Source organism: Lolium perenne, chromosome 3 (genome assembly GCF_019359855.2).
Source record: "Lolium perenne isolate Kyuss_39 chromosome 3, Kyuss_2.0, whole genome shotgun sequence".
In the NCBI taxonomy this organism is placed as follows: domain Eukaryota; kingdom Viridiplantae; phylum Streptophyta; class Magnoliopsida; order Poales; family Poaceae; genus Lolium; species Lolium perenne.
In genome coordinates this window covers 307,028,827-307,049,749 of record NC_067246.2, presented here as the reverse complement: position 1 = coordinate 307,049,749, position 20,923 = coordinate 307,028,827, and the positions used below count along the sequence as shown (strand labels likewise).

Sequence of the window (20,923 nt, the reverse complement as noted above, 5' to 3'; positions counted from 1 at the left end):
TGTATAGCCATAGAAAAAAACACTTCCAGGAGCGGATATATTTCTGTCACTGCATTTTGTACATTTTCTGTAGGTTTTATTTGAGTCTTTACTGTTTATTTAACAAAATTCCAATATGTGCATAGAAATGGTTAGTTTTTGTCTTTTTGGAACAATAAACTTGTCTTTTCTGTGTAGCCTACAAACTGCTGAAGTATGTAAAAAAATTATGAACACATATATGCATGTGTGAGAATTTTTTAGAATTTTAACTTGTAAATATAATTTTTTTTAAAGATCGCGGGCTTCTTGGAGCCGGGGAGCCAAAAAGACTCTCTCTCTCTCTCCCGATTGAAAAGGTCTCTTGCTAAATTTAGCGTTCCAACGGCTCCAAGTTGGGACCCGCACCATTCTCCTACTCTTGAGCACGACCGCAAGACCACGAACCCTTCTCCATAATCCTCTCGCCACCACCCATGTCACCCTTTCCTCTCACTATAAATCCTCAGGAACACCATCCTTCCTCCATCACCACCAAGCTTCTCCACAATAATCCATCGCAATAAACCAATAAGCCCACTACCTCCGCACAGTCAATCTCCCATATTCTCCGCAGTCGGCAATGGCGGGCGCAAGGAACAACGAGCTGCGCATGACCCTGCTGGGCCTCGCCCTGCTTGGTCTGCTGCTGCTGAGCCACACCGCGGCGCCCGTGGAGGCCGCCGTAAGCGCGGGCGAGGACAGCTTCCCCGTGAACGGCGCCGGCGGGCGCTCGCTCAAAAGCTTCAGCATGAACGGCGCCGAGGGCGAGAAGGGCAAAGGCGCCAAGCGCACCACCGGCGCCGGCGACTTCTGATCTGATCGATATCGGCCGCCGTCGAGCACTACTAAATAATCTGTTTGATTAGCACACGTACGTACGCATGGCCGTATATATGGCTCGTGCGGCGGCGTGGATTGCTACCAGACGCGCCGCAGGGAGCCAGCGCACGCTAGCTGCTTGCTGCCGCGCTGGTCGATTAAAGATTTAAAGTTTCTTTCGTATTTGTTTGTGCTGTTTACTAGGATGTGTAGATGCAGTGCGCGTGCCTGCACCCATCCCGTGTGTGTTGTTCTTCAGTGTAAGGGGCCGTTCATTTGATTTGTACGTGCCTTATTCAAATTATTGCTTAAACCATTGGATCAAATTTCCTGTGTCACCGATTGCTTCATTCTGGTTTGCAGTTGATCACTCACTTCCCTCTCCTCACCCTCTCGCACCACCGTTTGGTTCTAGAAATTAACCCTTGTATCGTCGACTGAATTAGACTGCGAAATACAGTGTACTACCAATGAAGTTCTGAGTCCTAATACACCCAAAGAAACGAGAACTTATCTCCGATCGATCGGCCGCCGTCCTGTACTACCTCCAACCGAGTATAGATTTACCAAGCAGGATTCTGAAACACACGGAACGGTTTGGATGTCCTGACATGTTGGATCTTACACCAATGATGATATGAAGTTGTTCGTGTGCATGGAGCTGCAACAGATGAAATGAATTAACTTGTTCTTCGTGAAATAAATTTGTCACCTAAAATGTTCACCTGTGAAATGCCATCATAGATACTTAAAAATGGCCAGCCTGTTGAGTTTTCCCATCAAGTTTTACAACAGCAAAATAACCATGTGTTCCACCCAATTGTAATAGCACCTTTTTACGGGTAACAACTGCATATGTTCCACCCATGTGTTCCACCCAATTGTAATAACACCTGCATGATGGGTAACAGGTGTCTTATAATAAAATAAAAACTGTGGACAATTTACAAAACAATACAGGCGAAAAAATAGTGAAATAGATGAAAAAGAATCCTACGAAAGCTAGAAAACAAAGAAAATAATGAACGTAACTAACAAACAAACAAAAGGAGGGTTTGCCTTTGGTGGCGTACAAATGCTATCGGACATAAAAGACTTGTATTTCACCCTAATAATGCATTTTCTTGGAGTAAAAATAGATTTCCCACTTTTATGTAGAAATGAATGTTTCTCTAACTAAAATGCATCTGTACCTAGATAAATTTGAGACACTTATTTTTAGACGGAGGGAGTAGTAATATACTCTGCTATATCGAAAAACTTAAAATGGAAGCTGAGCTACACATAGCTCTTTATTTACAAACACTCAGAATTCATATATGCTGAAGTTTAAAGAAAATTGAAACAAAATTCTAGAGATAAAAAGTTATGTATACTACGATGGTATAAAATCTCAATACAAACTACTTCATATTCTAGGCTACACAAAAATAACAAATTCTAATGCACATTTCAATGCTATAAAATTTCTCATATTTTACCAATTTTGTGTAGCCTAGAATATAAATCAGTTTGTATCGAGATTTTTATACCATTGTAGCATTCATCAATCATCGTTGGCTACCTCCAAATTTTTGTTTCTGATTTTTTTGAAAATTTAAAATACATAATTTGAGTATTCCAAAATAAAGAGGCCTCCAAAACGCCACACTCATACTATATCTGTTTTTGTAACTTCCCTTACTCCTGATTCTATTCAGTCCACTTATTACATGCTTTATGCGTACGCCAGTTGGCCATGGACTAAAACTGTTCTCCCATGAACGATTTGTGGAATCCGATGAACTTGCTCAAGACTCATAACACCAAACAAATTGATCTTGTAACACAAAGAGAAAATGTGGTGTACACATCTTCCCAATTCTTAACAATATATATGGTGCGAATAAAACATTGACAAGACGGGGATGTAGCTCAGATGGTAGAGCGCTCGCTTAGCATGCGAGAGGTACGGGGATCGATACCCCGCATCTCCACAATTTTTTCTTTCTTTTTTTTGTCGTTCACAATCTCGCTCGAATTCCAATCAAGAATTCGTAGCCGCATTTTTACCCGGACAAAAAAATCTTCACGTCTTCTCCACGATCTCCAATCTTAATGCCTTCCAAAAGAAATGAAAACCTCCAACGGCTAATTCTGCCCAGCCGACGTGTATATATCCTCCACGTTTTTAATTTTGTTTATTCCCACGCACGCAGGCACGCCGCCTCGTTTTCCATTCTTCTCGCTCCTTCCCCACCCGTCCCCGTCCGTCGACAGATCACGCCGGAGCGACAGCGACCCCCGTTCAATTCCTCACTGCTCCGCCCTCCCTCCTCTGGGATGGACGGCGCATCCTCGTCGGCGTCCTCGTCCGGCTACCGGCCGCGCAGGGGTGTCCGGCTCCGTCCTCTGCGGCGGCGGCGCGGCCCGGCGAGCTCCTTGGCTTCTCGGGGCGGCGACGGAGACGGCGGGGAGAATGGGGGCGGAGGCGCTCAGGACGACCTCGCGCTGCCCCTCGGCATGTCGTTCGCCGCCGTTCTCGCGCGGGTACGTGCTTAACCGGTGCCCTTCCTCCCCAATACGCACACAAAGAATCGAATTTTGCCTCGTACACCATTGCGTCAGGGCAGCATTAGTAGTAGTAGTACTGATTTCTTAAATGAATTATACGCTGCCTTAGTGCCTTTACGCCCATTTGTTCTGTTACTAGTACATGGATACGCCCATTTGTTCTGTTACTAGTACATGGATGCATGATGATCTTTTGTTGCTGAGGCTTGCACTTTCGTGATGGTTACTGCATGGGTGCATATGCTCGAATAATTGAGGGATTTTCATCAAGCTGCAACAAAAAAAAAGGGATGGTTAACTTGTGGAATTAGTGCAACGTCTAATTACATGAAACGGAAAACCGTTGTCACCCTGTCCATTGAGTGTATCTTGTGGATTTATTGCAAAGTCTGCTATTGGTTTCAAAATTCGACATTGTTACTCCATTCCATATCTGTGTTGAGCGCTAAATGAGCTCAAGTTTAACTGTCAGATGTGCCATCCGCATCAAAAAAAAAAAAAATCCATATGAGGCTTATCGCTCCCTATCATTCAGATAACGGAACATAGTTCAGGACTAGCCCTTGGCAAAAGTAAAACAAAAGAAAGATAGGAAAAATCCTCGAAGCTCTGGCTGCAAGATCATGCACCAAGCAAAAAAACTTAATACCAAGGCCTACCGTCGGCCATCACAGTTTACACATGTCTGATTACCGTTCGTTGCGTTTTCATTGTTTGTAGTTCCCACGATTGCGCACTCAATTTTTTCAGTAAAGTTATCTTCTACTCACCTGTACACACTGCACATTGGCATTACCATTTTGTTAAATCGTCTACTCTATTGGTCAGAGTAATGAGTTGCCTTCCTTGATCATAGGTTGTGAATTCAAGCAATGGTCCAGGGGAAAGATTGCATCCGGTCATCCTTTCCAAGGTAATTCCTTTCTAATTTAACCCTAAACCCTGCAAACCATTTTAAAATGTTGTCTGAAATCGAGTCAAATTCGATATGCAGATCTGTACCTCAGCAGTGAAGGAGTCTTTAGCAAATGTAAGCCTTGCTGTCTGAATGTAGGGGCTCACTTTCCTGTTAACATTCCTTGAATATCTTTTTCTCATCATTTGTATAGACATATGGTGACAGGTTTGACAGTTTCATGAGGAACTTCGAGAATTCATTTAGCAGCACATTGAGGACGCTTCATCGTATTAATGAGATACCTGACTATGAGAGAAGCCCTGCTCCTGAATGTTCTTTTAAGCACGGAGGCTCTGCGGCTTTAGGCAACAACTTGAGCACTGTTGATTCGCAAAACCGGACACATGAAGTTATTGTGAGTTCAGTAGAAAGTCAACTTGTTCTTTATGCCAGAGACAGTCAGCAGCTGGCTCAATCTGCTCGTAGCAGATCCAATCATGAAGCTGATCGGTCCATTCTTAATGCATTCGAGAGGTCGGTGAAGGAGCAAGCTCGTTCTAACGAGCTAAAGGAATTTGAGATCGGGCTTAACATGAGAAAGCTGGAACTTAAGCAGTCCCAGTTAGCTCTTAGCTCCTACACACATATGTTAGAGAAGATCAAATTATCTCTGGGATTTCAGAAAGCTTCTTTCCAAGGGGAGAAATTCCAGACAAAGATGCAGGACACCAGAGACGCGCAGATCCTCAGAACACTTACAGATTTTCTTGTTAGTGCGGTAATAATTATGTCAGTGTTTTTCGCATATGGGACTTACAATTATTCATACGAACGGATAACTGATATTACGTCAGCTTGCTCAGCTGCTTCGAGGGTATGATCATCTACTTCATCAATAGATGTATATTAGCAAGTCCCTTTGGTAATTAAATATTTTTTCTATTCCTTTTGCAGGGATCTAAATCGTGGTGGGTGCCTAGTTCAGTGTCAAACCTTAATTCTGGGTTGCTCTTTATCAGATGTCATCTAATAGCAGCAACACGCATGTTCTTTGGTATAGTAATGATTCTGGCAATTGCTTGGTTAGCGTTCCAGCGTTCTGCATTGACTGGATCAAGTATGCCTGTAACTTTCAATTTCATTCTGTTGGGAGTTATCTGTGGCTTTGCGGGTAGGTTTTGCACCAACACTCTAGGTGGCGATGGAAACGTCTGGCTCATGTGCTGGGAAATCCTTTGTTCGATTCATTTACTCGGAAACTGTTATCCATCCATTTTGTATCGCATCCTTCATGGTCCTATTACAACAGCGCGCGGCAATGAGGTTGTCTGGTTGCCGTACTGGATTCGCCGGTGCATATTTTATGCTGTGCTGGGATTTGTTGTCCCAACTTTCACTGGGCTACTACCATTTGCTTCTGTTTCCGACTGGAAGGACCATTTTTCTGACCAGATAAAGACCTTCATCATTGGTGACAAAGTTGAAGACTGAAGTATTTTGGATGCAGTATCTGGCACGGTCCTCTTCTATTTCTGCCAGTCAGGTGTCCGAATAAACCTTTTGGATTTCTGGAGAAGTAAGGTTTACCAAGGTGTTCCACCAAGGGAGTGAAATTTTGGATGTGAGTTGATGGCATTGGTACAAAGACACACACGATGGTGTGTGTTCGATAAAAAGTTGATGGCATTGTTGAATTATGAAAGAAGAAGATTTGAACTTCTCCAATAGCAACAGGCCTCCCTATCTTACCCTGCCGGCCTCCATCCTTGGCTGTAAGTTGCTGACTGGTATCATAACACTTCCAACTTCCGAGCCAAAGCTTTAGATGGTGCAAGCTAAATCATTGTAGTGAACATGTGACCTTGAGATCAGATATCGGGTATCAATGGCTTCAATGTTACCTTTTTTTTTTCAGTGTGCAAGGTCACAGTATAGTGTAAGAGTGCGGACTGGTTAACTACCACCTTCGGTAGTTATGGTCTTCTGTTTTTCTTCTTCCTGGAATGTGTTTTTTCTTGCCGCATTCCTTACGTACATAAATATCAAGGGATGTAGTTTATCTTGTGCTGGCTACTTATACTCCTGAAAAGTTTATTGCTGCTATTGCGTTAGTTGTACTAAAAGATCATGCTTCTGCAAAGGTGATATCACAGATTCAACATACTCAAACTCAAAGTCTTACCTAGTGTTATCCTGAACGCCAGAAACTTTTAACAGTAAGATTAGGCAACGTCCTGGTACACTGCCATCTAACAAACTACCTTGAGACTTAAAGCAATGCAAATGGACGGAGTCAACGGATGTAACAAGGGTAAAATACAAAGATGCCTAGACATGTTTTTAAACTTGCTTAATTCGGCCTCATATTATATCAGCCACCAGCCACGAACCAATTGATCAAGTCAGAAGATTTGATGTACCTACCTGGAATATATTAGGTGGGAATTTTATAGGACATCAACAGCCTAAGGACTTTGATTCTTTCATCTAGCACTTGCTATGCTTTAAGTTAAACAATCGTACCCTCATTTTTATTCTCATTCTTATATGGGGAAACTTCACAATGTTGTTCATCATCTTTTTCGATAAAAAGAATATATTAATATTGTTGTTCATCATCTACATAACCAATCCAAGTTTGTGGTTTTTCACAATGGGGTATTCTTGATGGTTTATTTGTGGTGGGACTGGGATAGCCCCAATTTTAATTAGTTTGGTTACCTGTCCATGTTACCACCCAAGTTTACTAATGAACTTGTTCCAACAAAAATCCCGTGAAACCCATTTTCAAGTGTTGGAGATGGAGACATCTCATCCAATGAATTCTCAAATTGTGCGTAAGAAGGCACCACCAAGTCAGAAGGAACAAACATATATACCTCCAACATCATCCATCATCATAAACATCTCTCTCCACTTCCTCACTCGTATTCCTATCTTGACCTCTCTCCAGTTAATGTATGACAACATCATCCACCATCGTGAACCTCTTTCTCCTTTTTCTCCCGTATCTTGACTTCTGCTCCATTTACATTTCTTAGAACTTCTCGAGATGGCGAAGGGGAGGAGATCGAAGAGAAGGAGGTGCCCGGCGTCCAGCCTGACCGATGACGAGGTCATCTCTCGCCTCCCTGCCAGGTAAGTCTGCCGCTTCAAGTGCGTGTCCTCGACCTGGCGGGACCTCATCTCTCACCCCGTCCACCGTATGAAGCTTCCCCAGACCCTGGCCGGCTTCTTCACTATGCACGATGGTGAGATGTGGTCAGTTCCCCATTTCACCAATGTCTCTGGCAAAGGCACCCCTTTGATCTCACATTCGCTTGACTTCTTGCCAATCCACAAACGCACCTTTCTCTTGGATAGCTGCAATAGCCTTCTCCTCTATAAATGTTCTCCTATCTTGGATATGACAGATTCCCATTACTTCGTGTGCAATCCTACAACAAAAGAGTGGGCTGCATTGCCAGATTCCAACCTAGGCCACAAGGGGCGGGCTTTATGCTTGGGTTTTGATCCCGCCGTGTCCTCCCACTTCTATGTATATGAATTCTTTGAAGACTATGTGTGTTTCCCCCAATCGGTCCCTTCTGTCAGGGGAGTGGAGGTGTATTCCTCTGAAACAGGAGAACGAGTACATAGGGAGGACAATGCTATTATCCCTTTGGGTTATCGATCGCCAAGTGTCTTTCTGAATGGTTGTCTGCATTATCTCACCTACAATGATCCTGCTATAGCCGTGCTGGACACTCAGGGGAAACCATGCAGAAGCATACCTGTCCCTGACAATGAGGATTACGGTTTCATTCAGCAGTCCCAAGGCCGTTTGCACTATGCCAATTTTGAGGCAGATGATGAAGATAAACTGACTCGGCTGGTGGTTTATGTTCTGGAGGACCATGAAAACCAACGATGGAAATTGAAGCATACAGCTGAAGCGTCATATATACTTGATTATACACGTTCTTATCTTGTACGGGATGACTTTGAATGGGTTGCAATCCATCCGGACTGTAACACGATCTTCTACACTGTTGAGCCGGATAAAACATTGATATCCTATGATATGGACTGCCAGCAAGTCCAAGTGATCTGCACTCTTGGAGCAGACACTCGGGAGAAATATTTCCCGTATGTGCCATTGTTCTCAGAGTTACAAGCTTTGCACATATGATACAAATATGTGACTGGTGCCTTTTGTAACAACTGAATCTTGAAAGGAGTTAATTTCTTCTTTCCATGTAGCAGAGGGCCTGGCATGTCTGCCTCTGTTTTTATTTATCAAGCAATGTTAGCTCACTCATGACGCAACTTGGCTAATTGCTCCTAGATGTGTTATTCAAAATTTCAATGGACTTTGTACCGTCAGTACTTTTATCGTTGTAAGAATGGTTCTAGACAACGGTAGATCCCTATGTTAGTTTCCATAGTATCTAAACAAACACTCTAGTGTAATCATTCAAATAAAAGCATGGCTAACGATTATCATGCAGCTTATTTTAAATCTTATATTGTGGTAACATTGTTGTTTAGCATTTGTAACTAAAGAAGTACATATCCGTTCTGGTAACAAAACTAGGTGCTAGTATCATGCAGCAAATGCACTGGTGACAGATTTAACAGTGCTGCAGGTTTAGCCTTTACAGACAAATGTACACCATCTTAGACCAGCCATTATTATGTTCACATAAAGCACATTTACAGATCTTTTTTGGCATCATATCAAACACAAGGATGTACACGAGGAATACTCAATTCTACAACTGTTGCAATTAGCACTCAATACAAACCTGATGCGGACCAAACTACATGGCTGTCCGGACTCTCTTCAACGGGAGTGACGTGACCATCTCCTTATCCGACAGCCGCTTGCTGTGCCCATTGATGAAGCTGCAAGAGAACTTGACTGGCTGCTCCCTTCCTGCTCCATTCACTGACCATGCAATGCAGGATCAACCCAATAAGGAAGCGTTCAGATTTCAAAATATGTTTAAAATGCATGAACATGAATCATTAGTTGAGAGCTTTGTTATTTGTCACTTACCTGAGTTGTAGTCAACTTGTTTAATCTTCTTAGATGGAGTAGCCTCATCCAATCTGAGTCTTCTCTTCAAACCAAGGGTGATATCATCACTAAGTATCTCTTCGCTACATTTAGACAGAGCTTCGCTGTGATGTTGGAGTTTGCTCTTCTTGGAACAATTTTCGATCTCCAACCTGGACTTTCGCTTTGAGGACCGGATAGCTCCAGGCTCTAAAAGATGCAGATTATAATAAGTAAATAGATTGCAGAAGTATCTCTTTGCGCTGACGTTCTTCTGCTGCAGTTTATGACATCACAACATTCTTCTAGCACTAAGCAGATTCTAATTCGTATGATCACGAAATACTTGCAAGGAACTCAACTTGGACATTGAGAAGTAACACAGCTTTGGAACAATTACATGAGAATGATGTTGAGCCTATCGGCAGGTGTTACTGTCAGTCAGAAGTTTCATATCAGGAAGATGGACCCTAAATATCGTGTACCAATATTTGAAACTGACCTATTGGACCTGAACAATTATTGACTGCTACTCTTAAAGGAGCAAAAAAAACTTCAGAGAAACAGAGATCAGTATGTCGTTGCTTGACCTCTCGATCGGACAATGTAAATTGACACACTAAATGTCACAAAGTAAACATGCAAACAATCTTCCAAGGAGCCAGCACTGTTGCTATCTACTTCTCTAGTACCACCATCAATCGCGAACACGGTGGCGCCAGTGCGACGATTATCCACAACACCATAGAACTAGAAGAAAAGCGCACCTGTTAGCGGGTGCGAAGGTGCGGGCCTGCCGTGAACGGCGACGGGCGCGGCGGGGTCGTCGCCAGTGGGCAGCCCGCGCGCGTCGAAGAAGGCGAGGAGCGCGCCCCAGGTGACGGACAGGGAGACGTGGCCGGAGCCGCGGCTAAGGAAGTAGCCGTTGAGGCGGACGGTGGCCGGGTTCAGCCCCAGCGCGCGGCCCACCTGCGCGAGGTCCACCCCGTCGCCCCCCTCCACCTCGACGATCGCCACCGCGGCCTCCTCGTCGGAGGCGGCGTCGGGCGGCGAAGTATCAGACCGGCGCAGGTACACGGTCTGAGGTGGCGTTGGAGGAGGCATCGGCGGCGATTTCTCTTGGATGCTCGCGCTGATCGGAGAGAGAGGGAGCGGGACAATGGCGAACACTCTGGTTGCTTCGGCTCTGCTGCTGCTCTGCTGTTGCTCGCGGGTTGTGTCGGAGACGGAGCGGTTTCTGGAAGTGTCCCCGCTAGGTCGGAACACCCAACACATACGGAGCCACTGGCCCGACAACAAGCTTGGCCCATGGACTAGGCTTCGATGAATCGCTATTTGGTCGGAAGCAACAAGATATGCATATGCTAAGAGCATCTCCAACGGACGCGCTATATCGCGGCGTGCTATACCGCCGTTTGGGCGCGCTGCAAATCGTTGGCGCACGTGCTACCGATTTTTCCCCCGTCGGAGGCTGCATTTTGCAGCGCGCGTTGGTGCGGGAAAAAAGCACCTCCGCCAGAGGCTGTATTTTGCAGCGCGTTTCGACCGTTAAATTCAAAATTAATCAAATGAACGATTAAATTTGATCGAAAATACGAATATTTAAAAAGTTCAACGATACAGCGCGACATAGTAGTCGAAAACGAAAATCTAACTACTCGGAGTCCCAATCGAAGTCCGACGAGTGGGTGCTCGGAGTCGTCTCCGACACCGGCGTCGACGTCCACTCGAAGGAGGAGGAGGAGGACAGAACGATTGTCGACGGCCCTGCGCCGTTCTTCTTCTCCTCCGCCTTCCTCGCCGCCTTCTCGGCCCTCGCCGCCTTCCTCGCGGCGGACTCGGCGCGGCGCTTCTCGCGGCTCGCCTTCTTCTTCGCCTTGAGCGCCGCCTTCTCCTCCTCCTTCTGCGCGTAGAAGGCCTCCGTCGCGGCGAGGTCTTCGGGGAAGCGCCGCGCCCACTCGACGCGCATCGCCTCGTCGCGCTCCGCGATGAGGAGGCGCTGCTCCAGCTCCCGTCGCCGGCGCGCCTGCTCCTGCGTGATGACGGGCGGTGGCGGCGCGAGCATCTCCGCCTGCTCGCGGGTGTAGACGTCGTGGAAGTTCAACGACCGCCGGGAGCGGCCGAGCCGCCACGCGACGGCGTCGTAGGCGCGCGCCGCCTCGTGCGCCGTGTCGAATGTGCCGAGACGGATCCGCTCCTCGCCGGAGCGGATCTCCGCGTCGAATCGGCCGCTCGGCCGCGCGCGGACGCCGTGGTAGCCGGAGGATGGGCGGCGGCGCGGCGGCATCTTCGCGTCGTCGGGGAACGGCCGGAGGTGGAGCAGCGCGGGAGGGAGAGCGGCGGGGAGAGAGAGAGAGGCGCGGGAGGAAGACGCGTGGGAGGAGTGTCAGTCGACGCTTCGCGCGTATCGTCTATATAGCGCGCGCGGCAGCCGACGCGGCAGATTTCCCACGCGGGATGGCGCAAACGCGGACGCGCGGCAAACTTTTTAGCGCGCGCGCTTTTTTCCCGCGTCCGCTGGAGCTGCGCGCGAGCGCCCGCGCGCGCCAAACCGGCTGTTTTTTTGCCGCGCGGAGCTTTTAGCGCGCGTGTTGGAGATGCTCTAGGCTATTTACAAAAAAAAAAAAGTACACTATGCTATCCCTATAAGATGCTATCCCTATAAGAGCTCTAAGGGCGTGTTTGGTAGACTGGGGGAGCCCAGATTTTCCCTCCCCATCCCACCTTTTGTTGAGAGAAGTTGTTTGTTAGGTCGGCTCGGATCAACTCCCCACTGCCCAGCTCATACCAAAAACGGACGAGAGCCCTGCCCGAGAGCGAAGCTCAAATCGAGCTTCGCTACTCGTCCCGGACGAGGTCATCCCGCAAAACACTGTTCGCTGGTCCCGCGAGACCCCCAGACTCCAACCCGACGCCTCATTTCCCCCAATCCTCCTCCTCGCGTCTCCTCTTCTCTCGCATCTCCTCGTCGACGCCAGCCACAGCAACACCAGGGGCCGCCGGCGAGCCCAGTCAGGGGCGAGTTCCGCTGCGCCACGGACGAGCCAAGCCAGGGGCGAGCTCCGCCACGCCTCGAACGACGGCAAGCTTCGCCAGGGGCCGCCGGCGAGCCCTGCCGGGCGAGCTCCGCCGCGCCACGACGAGCCAAGCCAGGGCAAGCTCCGCCACGCCTCGAACGACGGCAAGCTTCGCCGGGGGCCGCCGGCTCCTCGACGCCGTGGCGAGCTCCGCCGCGCCACGGACGAGCCAAGCCGGGGGCGAGCTCCGCCACGCCATGAACGACAGCAAGCTCCGCCAGGCCCGCCCGCCCGCCCGCCGGCGAGTTCCGCCGCACGAACGAGGGCAAGCTCCGTCAGGGACGCGCCGCCAGAGACGCGCCGCCAGAGACGCGCCGCCATGGCCGGATTCTCCACGCCACGGCCTCCAGATCGCGCCGCCATGGCCGGATTTCTCCGTGATGCGGTGGTTGGATGAACGAAGGACCCGATTGCTTTTTATTTTTCTCTTTAGGGACCTATTTGTAAAATTTCTTGGCTCAGCTTCATCTCACCTCATACAAGCCACCAAACAACTTCTGGGTTCAGCGTGGGTGAACACACCCAACCCACCAAACACATGAAAAAATCTGAGAGCAGCTTGTATGAGGTGAGCAAATCTCAGCTGAGAAACACAATCTGAGGGGGACCGATCTACCAAACACACCCTAAGCTCCCAGGGTTGGGAGCTCTCCTGGTCGATCGACAAGTCGCTTTCGCCGGGCCCTGCTGGCGTGATAGTTCGAAGGCGGTTTCTGGGTAAGGCAATCCTTTTGCATTCAAAAGAAATAACAATGGTACGCTTTGATGGTAGCAGAGTACATTCCTTATTGATAGCAGAATTCAGGTTGATTAAAGTATGGGCTGTGCTAGCCATCGGTCGGCCGATTTTTAGCAGAAAATCGGTCGTTCCCCCATATAGTGGGTCCCGCTCTGCTGCATGCTGCCATCACCAGCAAAAGCCTGAAGTGCAGCTAGCATCTTCACGTCCAGCGCCACACGCGTACCAGAGCAGAGGCGCAGATGCATGCAATGTCCATTATTCCTGCTTTGCTTGGAGCCCGCTAGAGTAGCTAGGTGATGGGCTACATCACGTCACTTGAATGGTGGTAGTCTATAGTGATTTTTTTTTTCAATTTCTATTCCTACCTAAGACGAGATAGTTCTTCACAATAAGTATTTTAATTTTAAATGTAAAGCTACGGTGATTGTAACATATATCTAGGCTCACCCCACTTGCTAAAGTTACAGAGTATTACAACAAAAATTCTCACCCCACTTACATAAAAAACATACTATTACAATAAAAAATAGTAGTATTAGATTTTTTATTGAAATCACTGTTTACTATTGTTGTAAACACCTAACTTTTTTGTAGGAATTGATTTTACTTATTGTTTTAAATATATTAGTGATTTGTTGTAATGATATTTTTGGCACATGAAATTAGTAGTATTAGAATTATTTTTTTGGTTGAAATATTTGTTTTATTATTGTTGTGAACACCTAACCTTTTGTAGGATTTATTTTTAATTATTATTGTAAATATATTAGTGATTTGTTGTAAAGATATTTTTGGCACATGAAATTAGTAGTAATTAGATTTTTTATTGAAATCATTATTTACCAATGTTGTAAACACCTACACTTTTTGTTGGGTTTGCTTTTAATTATTGTTGTAAATTCGTGATTTGTTGTAAAGATAATTTTGACTTGGATAATCTATAGTCCTAAAATTATTGTTGTTTTTAATTAAAATATAATTACTTGTGTTGTAAATTTCTATCTTTTTGTTGGATATTTACATTCTTGTGAAACCCAACAAGCTCCACCAGATTCCCAACTACACCATTCGACGTCCTCCAACGTAGTAGTGGGTAAACGCATGACCGCCTGACACAGAAAGCGCCTGACCTAGCACAACATGAGTGAAAGCGACCTAAGAAGAGATGGATTAATTGTTGAGTGTACGTTCCTTATCGAACGACACGGGGAGCAACCGATTCTCTTGCGCCGCGTCGGTCGACCAACGGCTAGCACGCGCCATTTTTAAAAGGTAATGTTACAACAAATTGATTAAACAACAATTCTATTCTTGTAGATTGGTTTACAACAAAAATATAAAATGATTTTAACAAAAATCACAAACAATCTATTTTAGGTACACCAGTCCTAGCATGTCACGTCACGTTTTATTTTTCAGCATGTACATTAGTACACAACAGCTAGCATGAGTTGCAAAGATTTTCTGTAGTAGCAAGTTATCGTTCACCCACTTAGAAAAGAAAAGTCGCATGGTCAGAAGAAGAGCGCGCGCGGGGGAAAGCAGTGCACGGAAGAAAGCAAGCCAGCAGCGCGCGTGAACTAGGTGGGGACCACAGAAGAAAATGGTGCGCGCGAAGACACATCGCGCGGGGCAGCGGGCTGAGCAGACAACCGATCTTCAGCGTTGGATCGATCGCGGATGATAAGCATTTTCCTTAAAGTATTACTACAAAATACACTTTCTGAGCAGCTTATAGGTCTCTAATAAGCTTGCACATGGGAAGAGTACAGGGTAGCATCTGAATTTACATGTAACCAATGCGACATAGGTGTTCAGAGATCAATTGCAAAATAATAACATCGTCTAAATCCATCTAATATGTCCTAAACTGAATGATACTCTGTTTTCCAGACAAAAAAAAAACTCTGACAACTGTAGCAAATATTTGAAGATCAAGCACATAGAAAATTCTTAACCAGATGCATAATAATTTTCTAAAGTCGAGAAAAAACACTAGCGGTAATAAAATAGCCAATATAATCTTCAGCTATAAATTTCTCCATCCAGTGATAGTTATGTCATAAACAGCACATTCAGTGTGCAAGTGAGGCGGTGTAGAAACAGATAGTCAACGATTGAGCGAGATGGTGGAGGAATCGCAGCTCCAGGGACGGTGCCCATAAAAGAGCCACCATGTGGAGACGGCAGCTGCGCCTCCGTTCAACTTATATCATTAGAAGACGGCGAGTAGATCCCGTGTGAAATGGTTGCAGCTCCTCCTCACCACATGGGGCTCTCCTGATCGGGTCTATCGAGGAAGTCCTCCTGATGCACGTCGAGTTGGCGATGCCATCGTCAAGGGATTCTACTAGGAAAGTTTTTCTTCTTGACAACCCTGCCGAGAAAGAGATGCAGGATCGGCGCGATGCCTACTAGATAAAGCATTTAGACCGCCTGAACCTGCTAGAGCTAATGATGTCGGCCAGTGGCTTTAAGTGGGTTTATTTCGCGGGGATGTATTACATCTCAAGCGGTAAGTCCTGCCCCAGTTGCACCTTTACCGATCGAGGTGGCTGACGGGAAGCTTATTTTCAGATGCATATCAATATCACACCTGTTTCACTGCGGCTACTGCTGTTGGATAGAGCTTGATGGTGTTGGCTTGTGTAATTTGTTCCACCGGGTTACTTCAGTTTGTGTCTTTTGTGCATGTCTGAATTCTAAACCCAAATTAGAAACTTACCCTTATATGGTAGAAGGGTGAAAGTCAAGTTCTCCCATTGTCACTCTCCTTCAGCTTTTAATAGAAGTTCACTTCATGTTTCCTAGCTTTAAAAAAAATTATCTCTTATCTTTTTCCTAGAAAATGTTAACTGAAGAAAGCTCCTTGGAGTAACTTTTGTATCGTTAACTTGTGTATCAAAATATTGTTTCCCTGTTGCGCCGCTACATCTTAAACAATCCATGTTGCTAATTTTAGGATAATTGTTTTCAAGTTGAAAAAAACAAAGAAAATAGGGAACCTTTGTATTCTGGGACACCTTTATCACGATTTGTTTGTTTCTAACAACATATTTTCATGTGTGCTAAACCTGTTGTTGTGTGTGATCTCAGATTTATTGAATTCCCTTTGACAACAAGCCTAACAAGGCAGTTTTCGAGGGTGTATAGGAGATAAAAACACATTTCGACCACTTCTTCTAGAGTTGGTACGATGTGCGCACAATTTGATGGAATTTCGATTTTTAGTCGTAGGATCGATATGTTCTGAAGTTTTTTCATCCGTGATTTGGTGCAAAAATAACTCCCATTTACTTTGTTTCTCATTCAGCGGAATAATTGGACTTTTCTGTATATTATACATTTTTGTCATTTTTTTCCTTCTTTGCTTTATGCAAAAAATTGACTCCATGCTTACTTTGTTTCTAGACTAACAACAACAATTGGCCTTCTCCGGCGATGTGACGGAAAAGGTGGGTATGAGATGACAATGACGACAACAACAGTTGTGTGTCTTGGATGTGTCGTGACACTCTCCTTATCAAGGTGCATTGTCGCGACAGCTGGAAGCGGAATCCATGGGGCGAACCATGTTCAGAGTCCTACATCAGCGACACCACCATGGGGCGCGATCCACCCTTATTCAGCTGCTCATGACCATTGGACATGATCAAGAAGAACTACAGGCTGTTCTGGGCAGGTATATACATGCCACCGACAGATGCTCTTTCATTTCTAAATTCTAAGCAGCCTACTTTTTGATCATTGGTTCACCAAATTGTTGTTAGTATGCAAACAATTTTAAATAAATAATGCTAGCTGACAATTCTGGCTTTGGTGACCATATGTTATTGCTTTTTTTTTGAAACGGGAGGCAAAAGCTTTGCCCCGATCGATTAATTAAGAAGAAGAGTTTTGACAAGATAGTCGGAACAAGTACAACAAAAACAAGGGACTACTCTCCCGGCATGATTTTGCCCAGGTGCTTAGCACCGGCGGTAACCCACAAGCAGGCTTCATTCTTAATTTTTTCTAAGATAACGGCGACGGTGGCATGCTTGTTGTTGAAGACCCTAGCGTTGCGCTCATTCCATAGCTCCCAAGTGACAAGGAGAGCAAGCGAGGACAAGGCTTTGCGGTTGGGCATTTGAGAGTTCGTCATGTTGCGCCACCAAAGCTCAATGGAGAGACCCACTCAATCCCCCGGTTGAATGACGGATTTATGCAACCATTCGGCCACCTTTTCCCAAAGCCGGGTGGAGAATCTACAATGAATGAAGAGGTGGTTGGCCGTCTCCATGGTTTGCTTGCAAAGGGGGCATAAGCCGCAATTTGGCCACCCTCGTTTTTGTAGACGGTCGGTGGTCCATATGCGGTTTTGGGTGAGAAGCCAAGAGAAGAATTTAGCTTTGGGAGGGGCCCAAGCCTTCCAAACCGACTTGTGAAGGAAGGAGGTGATGGACCCCAAAAGTTGCACCTCATAGGCCGACTTGGCGGAGTAAATGCCACTTGTCGTGAGGTTCCAAGTAATGTCATCATCCACCACCGCAACAAGGTGCATATCTTGGCAAAGGACCCAAAGATCGATGAATTGCGCGAAGTGGTCCATGGAGAAGTCGTCACCCAATTTGATGTTGCTAACCCAGGCATTTGCATTTAAGGCTTGGTTGACGTTCCACTTTTTGCTCCTAGAGGTATCGAAGATGAGCGGTGCAATGTCCTTGGGCTTTCTACCCCCTAACCAAGGGGCTGTTGGAGATATGCCCAAGAGGCAATAATAAAAGTGGTTATTATATATCTTTATGTTTATGATAAATGTTTATATACCATGCTATAATTGTATTAACCGAAACATTGATACATGTGTGATATGTAAACACCAAAGAGTCCCTAGTATGCCTCTTAACTAGCTTGTTGATTAATAGATGATTAGTTTCATAATCATGAACATTGGATGTTATTAATAACAAGGTTATATCATTGTATGAATGATGTAATGGACACACCCAATTAAGCGTAGCATTAGATCACGTCATTAAGTTATTTGCTATAAGCTTTCGATACATAGTTACCTAGTCCTTATGACCATGAGATCATGTAAATCACTTGTACCGGAAAGGTACTTTGATTACATCAAACGCCACTGCATAAATGGGTGGTTATAAAGGTGGGATTAAGTATCCGGAAAGTATGAGTTGAGGCATATGGATCAACAGATGGATTTGTCCATCCCGATGACAGATAGATATACTCTGGGCCCTCTCGGTGGAATGTCGTCTAATGTCTTGCAAGCATATGAATAAGTTCATAAGAGACCACATACAACGGTACGAGTAAAGAGTACTTGTCAGGAGACGAGGTTGAACAAGGTATAGAGTGATACCGATGATCAAACCTCGGACAAGTAAAATATCGCGTGACAAAGGGAATTGGTATCGTATGTGAATGGTTCATTCGATCACTAAGTCATCGTTGAATATGTGGGAGCCATTATGGATCTCCAGATCCCGCTATTGGTTATTGGTCGGAGAGAGTTCTCACCCATGTCCACATAGTTCGCGAACCGTAGGGTGACACACTTAAGGTTCGATGTTGAAATGGTAGAACTTGAATATGGAATGGAGTTCGAAGTATTGTTCGAAGTCTCGGATGAGATCCCGGACATCACGAGGAGTTCCGGAATGGTCCGGAGAATAAGATTCATATATAGGAAGTCATTTTATAAGTTTGAAAATGATCCGGTGTTTTTACGGAAGATTCTAGAAGGTTCTAGAAAAGTCCGGAAGGAATCACTAAGGAAGGAGGAGTCCCGGAGGGACTCCACCTCCCCATGGCCGGCCAACCCTAGAGGGGGGAGTCCAAGGTGGACTCCACCAAGGGGGCCGGCTGACACGCGTACATCACGCGACCGTTGGGAACCCCAAGTGGAAGGTGTGATGCGTACAGCAGTAAGTTTCCCTCAGTAAGAAACCAAGGTTTATCGAACCAGTAGGAGTCAAGAAGCACGTTGAAGGTTGATGGTGGCGAGATGTAGTGCGGCGCAACACCAGGGATTCCGGCGCCAACGTGGAACCTGCACAACACAACCAAAGTACTTTGCCCCAACGAAACAGTGAGGTTGTCAATCTCACCGGCTTGTCAGCAACAAAGGATTAGATGTATAGTGTGGATGATGATTGTTTGCAGAGAACAGTAGAACAAGTATTGCAGCAGATTGTATTCAATGTAAAGGAATGGACCGGGGTCCACAGTTCACTAGAGGTGTCTCTCCCATAAGATAAATAGCATGTTGGGTGAACAAATTACAGTTGGGCAATTGACAAATAGAGAGGGCATGACCATGCACATACATGATATGATGAGTATTGTGAGATTTAATTGAGCATTACGACAAAGTACATAGACCGCTATCCAGCATGCATCTATGCCTAAAAAGTCCACCTTCAGGTTATCATCCGAACCCCTTCCAGTATTAAGTTGCAAACAACAGACAATTGCATTAAGTATGGTGCGTAATGTAATCAATAACTACATCCTCGGACATAGCATCAATGTTTTATCCCTAGTGGCAACAACACATCCATAACCTTAGGGGCTTCTGTCACTCCCCCAGATTCACGGAGACATGAACCCACTATCGAGCATAAATACTCCCTCTTGGAGTTACAAGCATCAACTTGGCCAAAGCATCTACTAGTAACGGAGAGCATGCAAGATCATAAACAACACATAGATTGATAATCAACATAACATAGTATTCTCTATCCATCGGATCCCAACAAACACAACATATAGCATTACAGATAGATGATCTTGATCATGTTAGGCAGCTCACAAGATCCAACAATGAAGCATAATGAGGAGAAGACAACCATCTAGCTACTGCTATGGACCCATAGTCCAGGGGTGAACTACTCACTCATCACTCCGGAGGCGACCATGGCGGTGTAGAGTCCTCCGGGAGATGAATCCCCTCTCCGGCAGGGTGCCGGAGGCGATCTCCTGAATCCCCCGAGATGGGATTGGCGGCGGCGGCGTCTCTGGAAGGTTTTCCGTATCGTGGCTCTCGGTACTGGGGGTTTCGCGACGAAGACTATTTGTAGGCGGAAGGGCAGGTCAGGGGGCCACACGAGGGGCCCACACGCTAGGGCCGCGCGGCCAGCACCTGGGCCGCGCCGCCCTACTGTGGCGCCGCCTCGTGGCCCCACTTCGTTAGTCCTCCGGTCTTCTGGAAGCTTCATGTGAAAATAGGCCCCTGGGCGTTGATTTCGTCCAATTCCGAGAATATTTCCTTACTAGGATTTCTGAAACCAAAAACAGCAGAAACAAAGAATCGGCTCTTCGGCATCTCGTTAATAGGTTAGTGCCGGAAAATGCATAAATATGACATAAAGTATGCATAAAACATGTAGATATCATCAATAATGTGGCATGGAACATAAGAAATTATCGATACGTCGGAGACGTATCAGCATCCCCAAGCTTAGTTTCTCGCTCGTCCCGGAAAGTGTAAACGATAACAAAGATAATTTCTGGAGTGACATGCCATCATAACCTTGATCATACTATTGTAAGCATATGTAATGAATGCAGCGATCAAAACAATGTAAATGACATGAGTAAACAAATGAATCATATAGCAAAGACTTTTCATGAATAGTACTTCAAGACAAGCATCAATAAGTCTTGCATAAGAGTTAACTCATAAAGCAATAATTCATAGTAGAGGTATTGAAGCAACACAAAGGAAGATTAAGTTTCAGCGGTTGCTTTCAACTTGTAACATGTAT

General features: G+C 45.6%; 4 protein-coding genes and 1 non-coding gene across 6 annotated transcripts; 4 read left to right on the top strand and 1 right to left on the bottom strand.

Moving 5' to 3' along the window:
- Nucleotides 1-456: 456 nt before the first annotated feature.
- LOC127345355 (uncharacterized) lies at nt 457-1,166 on the top strand. The gene has a single exon (XM_051371823.2). The coding sequence runs from the start codon at nt 602-604 to the stop codon at nt 833-835; it is 234 nt and encodes a 77-aa protein (XP_051227783.1). The 5' UTR covers nt 457-601; the 3' UTR covers nt 836-1,166.
- Nucleotides 1,167-2,743: 1,577 nt separating this feature from the next.
- Nucleotides 2,744-2,816, top strand: TRNAA-AGC (transfer RNA alanine (anticodon AGC)). The gene has a single exon. It is a non-coding gene; the product is annotated as a tRNA-Ala (tRNA).
- A 201-nt stretch (nt 2,817-3,017) lies between these two features.
- Nucleotides 3,018-6,353, top strand: LOC127345353 (protein CPR-5). The gene is made up of 5 exons (XM_051371820.2): nt 3,018-3,369; nt 4,250-4,306; nt 4,388-4,423; nt 4,503-5,165; nt 5,246-6,353. The coding sequence occupies exons 1-5, from the start codon at nt 3,163-3,165 to the stop codon at nt 5,780-5,782; spliced, it is 1,500 nt and encodes a 499-aa protein (XP_051227780.1). The 5' UTR covers nt 3,018-3,162; the 3' UTR covers nt 5,783-6,353.
- Nucleotides 3,482-10,607, bottom strand: LOC127345354 (uncharacterized). 2 transcript variants are annotated; one of them, XM_051371822.2, is made up of 4 exons: nt 10,100-10,607; nt 9,333-9,542; nt 9,079-9,221; nt 3,482-3,664 (listed from the first exon to the last, which is right to left on the bottom strand). In XM_051371822.2, exons 1-3 carry the CDS (start codon nt 10,605-10,607, stop codon nt 9,094-9,096), a joined length of 846 nt encoding a protein of 281 aa, XP_051227782.1. In that variant the 3' UTR covers nt 3,482-3,664; nt 9,079-9,093. The 2 variants fall into 2 exon arrangements, with proteins under 2 accessions (XP_051227782.1, XP_051227781.2); XM_051371821.2 differs by lacking the exon at nt 3,482-3,664 and having other exon boundaries at nt 8,882-9,221; nt 10,100-10,604.
- LOC127340238 (uncharacterized) lies at nt 7,399-8,462 on the top strand. Its single transcript, XM_051366010.1, has 2 exons — nt 7,399-7,429; nt 7,705-8,462. The coding sequence occupies exons 1-2, from the start codon at nt 7,399-7,401 to the stop codon at nt 8,460-8,462; spliced, it is 789 nt and encodes a 262-aa protein (XP_051221970.1).
- Nucleotides 10,608-20,923: the final 10,316 nt, after the last annotated feature.